General features: G+C 36.7%; 1 protein-coding gene across 1 annotated transcript; it reads left to right on the top strand.

Moving 5' to 3' along the window:
- The first annotated feature begins 3,596 nt into the window (after positions 1 to 3,596).
- On the top strand, positions 3,597 to 7,443 carry ccnj (cyclin J). The gene is made up of 6 exons (XM_042336852.1): positions 3,597 to 3,643; positions 3,796 to 3,897; positions 4,762 to 4,972; positions 6,102 to 6,401; positions 6,921 to 7,080; positions 7,173 to 7,443. The coding sequence occupies exons 2-6, from the start codon at positions 3,829 to 3,831 to the stop codon at positions 7,441 to 7,443; spliced, it is 1,011 nt and encodes a 336-aa protein (XP_042192786.1). The 5' UTR covers positions 3,597 to 3,643; positions 3,796 to 3,828.
- The last annotated feature ends 1,762 nt before the right edge of the window (positions 7,444 to 9,205 follow it).

Below are 9,205 nucleotides of genomic sequence, written 5' to 3'. Positions count from 1 at the left end.
ATTACACAGAATCTGGTAGTTTATATGCAATTTCAAAAGTCTTAAAAGCATTTTTTACAGTACTGAGAGGTCAGATTTACCCCATCATTCAATTTCTTTTATTCATTGTGAACCTCTCAGATTGTGTTTTTTGGGTCAGCACCTATGTAAGACAGAACCAGCTCTAGGACAGATCTCACACTGATGCTTGTTTGAATAAATACGGTTTACAATTGAGGATATTCATTTGCTATGCTACAAAGAAGCAGCCATTCTAAATTTGTTGTGTTAATCGTTGTGTTAAAGTCGTGGAGTCCTGTAGCTCAGTGGTTAGAGCACTCGCTTTGCAAGCGAGAGACCTGAGTTCATTTCCAGGCAGGGCAAAACCTTGGGCAAGTTTCCTTACTCCACACGCCTAATAATAATCCCTCCAAAACCAAAAACAACAATAAAAATTGGTCATTTTCAATCTACGACTGTTTGTGGGACATTGCTGTGCGCAATTGGCTGCCGCGTTCGCCCACAAATATACAGTCAGTTCACTTTACAGTGTGTTCTGTGAAGCGCTTTGGGACGTCCTCCCGACGTGAAAAGCGCTATATCAAATGCAAGGATTATTATTATTATTAATTTCCTTCAGGTAAGTAATGTGAGACATTTAAACACAGCCGCAACAAAAGCTAGTTATAACATGAAAGTCACGGTTCGAATTTTGTTTTAAAATTCAACGACAAGCAGGACACACGTCCCAAAAAACACAGAGCACTATTGTTATAATATTTACAGGGATTCGTTACTCCTGGAAAGGGAGTGAAGTAACATAACCGTGCTTCATTTTCGTAACAAACGAACAATATTTATTTCGTAAAACAAAATGCAAAATACAGCAGATGCTGGAAATCTGAAACAAAAACAGAAGTCGCTGGGAACATTCAGCGGTTCAGTCAACATTCAACGGTCGAAGTGTTCTGACAAAGGATCATGGACCCAAAACGTTGACTACTTTCCTTTCTCCATAGATGCTGTCTGACCTGCTGAGTGTTCCCAGCGACTTCAATATTTGTTTCATTGTGTTTCAATTGGTAACACTCTCAAGGTCTACAATTGGACCGAACTCCCAATCAAAGATGACATTCCAATGAAATAGCACTATACTATACGCTGTCCATAAAATCAGATATTAAACTGAGTTCATATTTACCTGTTCAGGTTAAAGATCTCATGATATTATCCATGAAGAATAAAAAGGGCATTTCTCCTAATGTCCTGACCTACAGTTTTTCAGACCTGATTTCCTGGCCTACAAAATCTTACAATCTTTCGCTATTCGTGACATCTTGATGTGTGCATTGGGTGACATATTAAAATAGTCTTTACAGCGATTACTTTTGAGATAAATTTGACTTATAAATATATGAAATACAAGGATTATTATGTTTTTAAAACAAATTGTCAAACTTTGCTTAGTGAATACTTTTAAAATAATTTGCTATGATATAAAGTCATGTAAGAATATTGATATAATGTTTCCCCAAATAGTGGAACAAGCAGTTACATTGTGTATATTGTACCAAGGAAATAAATCATGCTGTAAAAAAAACTGAACATCTGTTGAGTATTAATTTATGGAGAAAAGGAAGACTTATCAGTAAATTACATGCTTTGCAAAAACACCAAAATATCAATGTCCTTCCTGTTAATTGATGGCGTTTAGTCTTTGCACAATGTTGCTTCCTGTTATGAAGGAACCATATCTGTCTTTCGCCTGAAAGGTCAACAAAGAAAGCATGTAATATACATACAATATACTGTAGTTTATTTTTTCAGTGTTAACAATCACTAAAGATGTGGTAACTAAAAAGTTGGTTAAAAATGCTTCAGTGCAACATCTGTACCAAAAAACACACTTACCCACATATGTTGTACATATATACATAAAATTACAAAAGGGATAATTTAAATATCTTACCTGAAAGATTTGTCCATATCTTGTTTAGGAAGTCTGTGTTTTCCATCTCGATACAAATATGGGGGAGTAGATTAGTAATAAATCTATTACGCTGTGGAACATTTGAATTATGAGACTAAGGCCAGTTAAAGTCCCTTACTCTCTCTGACTGGAGAACAATTGAGAATAAAAGATGGAAAATATTGGCTCCATCCTCTGGAAATATTTCATAAATAAACAGGGTATGAACAGAGAACCAAAGGCACAAGATGCAGTTGGTCTTCCAAGGATATTGAGGTATATTACGAATACATTCTGTTTATGGTACTTTTAAAAATAAGTTAGTGCCTAGTCATTTTTTTCTGATTATACCTCTCTGCTCGTCGGGCCTCCTATTGCGTAGGTGCAATTCTATACCCCACAGCTGACTTATTTTTTTGGCCAGCCAAAAAGGTGTCCGACATGCAGAAACCCTTCGACATCAATGAATATCCAAACCAGAGAAGAGTTCCACATGTGTACCGGCTACACGTGGAAGTTTCCTGTTTCTGGAACTGGAACTTTTCTGTGCGTCTGGAATGAAATGTGCGCACTCCCTGCAGGGACCCATACTGCTTACCTAATTCCAGAGAGTATTGGGCACAGAACCAAGGATTGAGACCCCAGAGTGTGCTGTGGTTTAACCATCTGAAACCAGAGAGCTTGCCATTGAGAGCTCTGTCTGGGAAGCCTGACCCTGCTTATCCAGCTCGCACCACCCTACTCAGGTTAAGAGTTTGGTTTTGCAGGTTTAACAGGAGCTGAAGTGGATGGAATCCCATTGGCATTGACTCATCTGCCCTTCCAGGCCATACCGATGAGCCAGGCTGGCTTCAAATTAATTATTAGTTATAATACTTTAATCATACCTCTCCCTGTATTGATTAGATCCTCGATTTTCTTTCACCAACCGATAAAGTGCTTGTTCTGTATGTCTGTCACAATTTCTGAATTAATGGATCTACTAATGCATTTCATGATACTCTCAGATTTCAGAATGGGAAGGGGTGGGGGACATAAGCACCAATACATGAAAATCAAAGGGAGCAGAGAAACAGCACCGAAACTGGAGACAATGTGGTTAGTGAGTGCCCTCCGGCTCACTGCCTTTCCGTGCATTGAGCCAAGAGGCTGCAAGAGGCTGAAAGGAAATTGAACCCAAACCTTGAAAGTTTGCAATTCCAAAACCGGGCAGTGGGGAAAAAAAAAGCCCCCAAATCAATGCAAAAAACAGCGAGCGAATCCGAACAGAACAATTGCGAAAAGAAACTTTTGCATTCGTCTACAGATCGGTGGGGGGGGTCGCAACATTTGACGGGTGACTTTGCCCGTATTAATAGTGTATTAAAAGCGCCCCCAGAGCGGCAGCAATCGCTACTGTAACTACTGTACACCAAACACACCGAAGGTGGTCACTCATAACCGGAAGCGTTTGTGCCTCCAAATGGATAGATACACTTCGTTTAAGTTGGGCTCCGCACTTCCTGGGCTGCAAGTCAAGTCACTTGCAATTAGTGAGTTGGCAATCTTAGAGCTGCTTTACTGTCAAAAAACCACCACCAACAAAAAACAATAACTTTCAGGTGCGCTGTGCAGAATGTTTTTGCAAACGCAATTGAAACTAACCATTAGCCGGATCGAAAATTTATCATCAGCGGTCGATGTTAGTTTTGTCCGGTGGGTACGAATAATTGGCGTTAATTCGTTGGATTGATAAGGACGGGAAAGGTTTGGGACTTGTTCAGTCTGAACCGCCAGTATGTTGCAGTACTGTTGAAGGAGCAGTGGAAATAGCCCAGACTTTGGCTGAACGTTGTGCGTTTTTTCAGGAGGAGGAAAAAAGCGTTGACTTATTGTATCCAATGGAGCTGGAGGAACAGTGGTGGAAAGGACAGTTGGCTGTAGATATACATCAGGCTCTTCGAAACAAGGTATATTTCTCACATGAGCAAAAGTGCAGTTTGAATAAGCTTCAGCTAGAGTTTGTACAGGCTTTAATTTTGAGCAGCTAACTAGAAGTTTGTCGTTACCATCTCTCTCAATCTAATTGTGCAGATTTTCTTCTGATGATCCTATTTGTTGTACCTAATATGAACATATTTTGTGACATGTCAAAACATTCTTAAAGCAAGGCTTTGGGTTGTAATTATTGAACACATGGAGGTCATCATAATTGGTTTTCTGTAAACTCACAAGCCCTAGATCACTTTTTGTGCTCCGAAGTAGAAATCTTGAGTAAGTCTATTTTTTCTATCCCAATTCATTAAGGCCAAGAGTACTATAGTATTACAGTACCAAATGATATAATCTGCTGTTTCTTGGTCTTTAATCTAGAGTTGTGTAGATCCCAGCATTGTTGCATTCAATAATGCAATGAATTTTGCAACTAAAATACTGGACCTCATTTCAAGCATTCCTCAGAAATTTGCCAGTTTGGGGCCCTTTTTTTTCTTTCTTTCTTTCAGATTTTACTTACACACAGGGAAACAAACTGGAATGGATGCTATTGGTTCCAAGCCTTAATCTCTCTGAAGGAGCATACTTGACTGTTTATTGGAACTTATTGTGTTTCTTCCCATTTCCAGTTGGGTTGTTTTTTCGCATCTCTTCCTATACAATTCAACTGGCTGAGACTGGCGAAGTATCTTGTCTCAAACTAGAGTGTGAAACTCAAGCCCTGGTCTTTCAGTTAATATGTCAAAACTCTAACTACTGTAGCATGTTGCAATAAACTATTGTGTATTTTACAAAATAGTAGAATTCTATTTTTATGTTTATATTTTCTTTTTGCCCAGGAGGTGAAACTAACCCCTTACAAAAGCCAGTCTCCACAGTTGAATCTCCGACGATATTTTGCAGATCTTCTTGCAATCATCAGCAATCATTTTTGCCTTTGTCCCACAACCCGGCATCTTGCTATCTACCTCCTAGACTTGTTTATGGACCGTTGCAACATTTCCGTTCAGCAATTGCATGTAGTGGCACTCTCCTGTTTACTTTTAGCAAGTAAGTGATGTATTATCAAACTATGAAAATTGCAATTGTGTAGTATTGTACATTTTAATTTTTAAATGTTATTCTCGCATTAAGTACCTGTACATTATTTATATCTGCACAAAGACAATGCATGAAATTAATTCATTTTGGCCTTAATTTGCTCTGATTGAACTAAATCATTCCCAAATTAATGCTAGAGAATAATTCAGGTAGAGTGATTTTTTAAAAAAAAATAAAGTTTGAGTCTTTTAAGAACAATGCATTTGTTTTAAAAAGGCCATTTTTCTCCCTTTATCTTTTCTAAAAGAATTAGCCTTTTGCTGGGTTCACTTCCAAAGGTAACCAAAGCCCTCCAGTACATCACGCCAAAGTTGGCCATTTTTCATGCGGATCCCTAGAGTATATGTTGGCTAACTGCTTGATGTGTAGGACACTATACCTCTTCCTGTTCCACTTGTGATGCATATAAACTTACTTTCTTAGTGAATTAATTGAGTGGGTATTCGGCAAGGAAACCTACATGATTTTTTTTTCTCTCCTCTTCCTAGACAGAAGCACTGAGGCTCAATTATAGCTTCCCAGCTATGATTAGCTAATTCAGCACAAGCCCAAACCAGTCAAAATTCTGAATCTTATTGCTTCCATTTTGTGTATTTTTTTTCTTTGGGAAGAACTTATCGGCTTAATTTTGTACATAACTATCAGTGGAATAGCTTCAGTGATTTAGAGTTACTAATGCCCCCTCAATATGGAGTCTTCATTGAGCCTTTTTGAAATGTAGGGTTGCTGAGTATGAAAAACCAGAATGTCTCTTGTTTGTTTATGTTTGCTTCTGGCTCCACCTTCCCCTTTTAATGTCATAGGTGGCTTTCTGTTATAAGCAATCTATTAAATGCAAATCTATTTCAGTTAGGACAGCACTTTCGTTGATTGGACAGAACTTTTTGATTGGAACTGCACAAATGCTCATTGTACAAGTAATTGTTTGCTATTGCAGTCTTATTACAGCTGATAGAATAGAGAGATGCATAACTACTAATACTTTTTTTTAAAAGAGCGTATAGGCTGTTTGTGGCTGCTTTAAGCCAAATGTGAGGATTTTCAAATATTAATTTCCTATGACTTTAATTTAAATCAGGCAAATTTGAGGAAAAGGAAGAATGTGTACCTAAACTTGAACAACTCAACAGTCTTGGCTGCATGACTAACATGAACCTGGCATTGAGCAAACAGAACCTATTGCAAATGGAGCTCTTGCTGTTGGAAACTTTCCAATGGAACCTGTGTCTACCTACTGCTGCTCACTTTATTGACTACTACCTCACAGCTGCGGTACATACATCAGACGTTCACAATGGCTGGCCCATGGTTTGTTTGGAGAAGATCAAGGTGTACATGCATAAATACTCTGATTACTTTCTAGAAGTGTCCTTACAAGGTATTTACTCTTATACACTTTTTTCATATTATGACTTAACTAGTAGACTTATTCCCCCCCTTCTTACTGCAAGGTTTTATGTGGTGGCAGAAGGGGAAGTTTAATATCAAAAAATACTTATAACTATCTGGCATAAAATTGTGAAGTCCTCTTTCATTTGTAGCAAATTACTTTTTTTTACAAAAGTAAATTTTGTGGAAATGTACACTCTTAAAAAGACTTATTTTGGGTGTTATTTTGTAGGGGTTAACCTATGAAATAGTCACTATATTATATATCTTAAAGTGCTTTGAGACATTCTTCTTATGTGAAATATGTTGTATTAATTGCAAGGGTTATTATTTATTATTTTTACTATTTACTATTTGATAGGGCTTGTTTGTTTACTCCATAATTGCGAAGATCCAGCAGGCAAATAGTAATTTCTCTTTACTAGATGTTAAGCTAATTTCCCAATGATCCAGGAAGTAAAATGCACAGGGGTTTCAATTGACTCCATGTTTTATTTTACCTTTGCAGACCATGGCTTTCTAAATTATGCTCCTTCGCTTGTTGCTGCTGCTTGCATAGCAGCATCTAGAGCTGTTCTTAGGCTCTCTCCTCCCTGGCCTACTCGCTTGCATTGTCTTACTGATTACACATGGGATTCTTTGTTATCCTGCATTGAAAATCTGCTGATGTAAGTAAAAATTTATGCAGTGTAGTTATTTTGATAAGGGACTACTGCTTGAGATGTTACCTGATTTTAATCATTATAATGTTTGCTTGCAGTGCACATGACAATGATGTAAAAGAAGCCAGTAAGCAGAAGATCCAATTGCAGGTTCAACAATCCAGCCAGACGTCTTTCTCAATTCATTCTGCAACTTCACCCCAAGCACAGATTGAGCAGTGTGCATCCACATCAAATGCAGTGTTCTCACCAACAGTCCAGACAGTAGAACTGCCTATCTTCAGCAACTCAAATACCAGGATACATGTTGCCAACATTCTCTTCCAGTATACAAGCCAAGATAACAACTTGTGGACACTTTCAGGCTAATGTCGCCATGCCATTAACTACATCTGTAGATGTCAAATCTGCTATGAATATATCCTATAACCGAAGTTACCAAATCAGTGTATTATAGCTGCACAGCACTATGTTTTGAAAGGTAATTGCACAAATCTGTTGTTGAAAACGTACAACCAGTTCTAATTGAAGCCTAACATTTTTAAATGTGACAAATGTAATCAAACAATGTTGTTGCTGTTGGATACTGTAATATTTACAGAAATAACTGGATACCTCAGATGTCTCAACAATGTTTGCCTTTGACTTGTGTCGAATTAAGAATGTGAATGGCTAATGAGTAATAGCAACAAAAGGTGCAAGTATGATGACGTTTGCTTCACTTCAGGAAATAAGTTGCAATATGTTGTACTTTGATGTCATGACCTGTGTCTTCAGAAAGTTTATGTATCATGATTTCTTCAATTATGTGTCCATTATCAAATTGAATACATTTTAAATGCAACATTTTGTTGTGTTATCCATATTTTGCATGTAACCTTAATCAACTCTTGAAATAATTTTTGTATTTTTTTTTAAACCACCACATTTAATCAATAACAAACTCCTTTACATTTCATTATCACACTTGGCAACACAACAATAGGACTACTCAGACCAAGGTTTATCTTTTTCCCTTTTTTGATTTCAAACGTGATGGTTTGTAACAACTATTATTTAATCGCATGCCAGAATTGTAATGGTTCAATGGTGCATCTAAATTACTTAATATTTTTCTCTTTTGTTCAATGGTGCATCTAAATTACTTTTTTCCTTGTCTGGAATATTTAAGACTCTTTAAAGCTCATTGTCTTACAGTTTTAAAATGGTGTGCTCTGTTTTCTACTTTTTACAAAGCCTTCTGTTGATTTCTAAAATTACTGCTTTCTTACCAGTCCCTGAACAATTCTGAAATTCCACCTTACTTGAAATGTTAAGCATTAAACACTAAATTAAAATACTGTTTCTATAAAAAGTAGCAAAACATTCTAATCTGCTCATTCTAATCTAGTATTTATAAGGCATACTGTTCAATGCCAAAGACTCAAAATAATACAAAATGCTACACTTTTCTTGTTACTTACACAACAGATTGTTTGCATACTCAAATGGCAACAGATTATTTTATTAGCTGCACCACAAGTTGCTAAAAATTGAACTTTTGGAAGTTGTCAATAGTTTTTAAATCAAACTTTCCACTAATTATTTTGATTTGTTTATTCTAATTTATAATTAGTGTATTGAGGTATTCAAGTATTTCAAGCTATCAATGCAGGAAAAGCAAAATATTCAAATTAAATAAACCATTTACTGTTAATTGGTTTAAGGACACTGTTGGCTTTATACTAATTAAACTTAAATGTACAATTTAGGATTCCTTTTGACAGTCGTTTAGTACATTTTTAGGAAACTACTATGCCATAAAATGTTACCAGTTCCTATAGCATTAATTTCTGGTCTTAAACATGCCATCAAGGAGAGGTACTGTTTGGTGGCCAGACATTTCAATTATATAATAGGGAAAGGTGTTAAATTCCAGGACTGGTTGCACTTGAGAACCTGCTATTGGCCAAATGTAAAGGTGAGTAGGCAGAGCTTGGGTGTAATGTTTTCAGTTCCTCCTGTCAGCAAGGGATGTAGCATTGATTAAAAGGGGCAAAATAATTTCAGTCAGTTCACTTTCAGTTTATTAAACTGTATTTGAATACTACAAATATTACTGATTACAATCAATCTTCCAAACACATTAATT

The sequence above is a fragment of the Callorhinchus milii genome, unplaced genomic scaffold (assembly GCF_018977255.1).
Source record: "Callorhinchus milii isolate IMCB2004 unplaced genomic scaffold, IMCB_Cmil_1.0 Scaffold7, whole genome shotgun sequence".
In the NCBI taxonomy this organism is placed as follows: domain Eukaryota; kingdom Metazoa; phylum Chordata; class Chondrichthyes; order Chimaeriformes; family Callorhinchidae; genus Callorhinchus; species Callorhinchus milii.
Note: the sequence above shows the minus strand (reverse complement) of the source record. Positions and strands in the feature narration are given on the sequence as shown.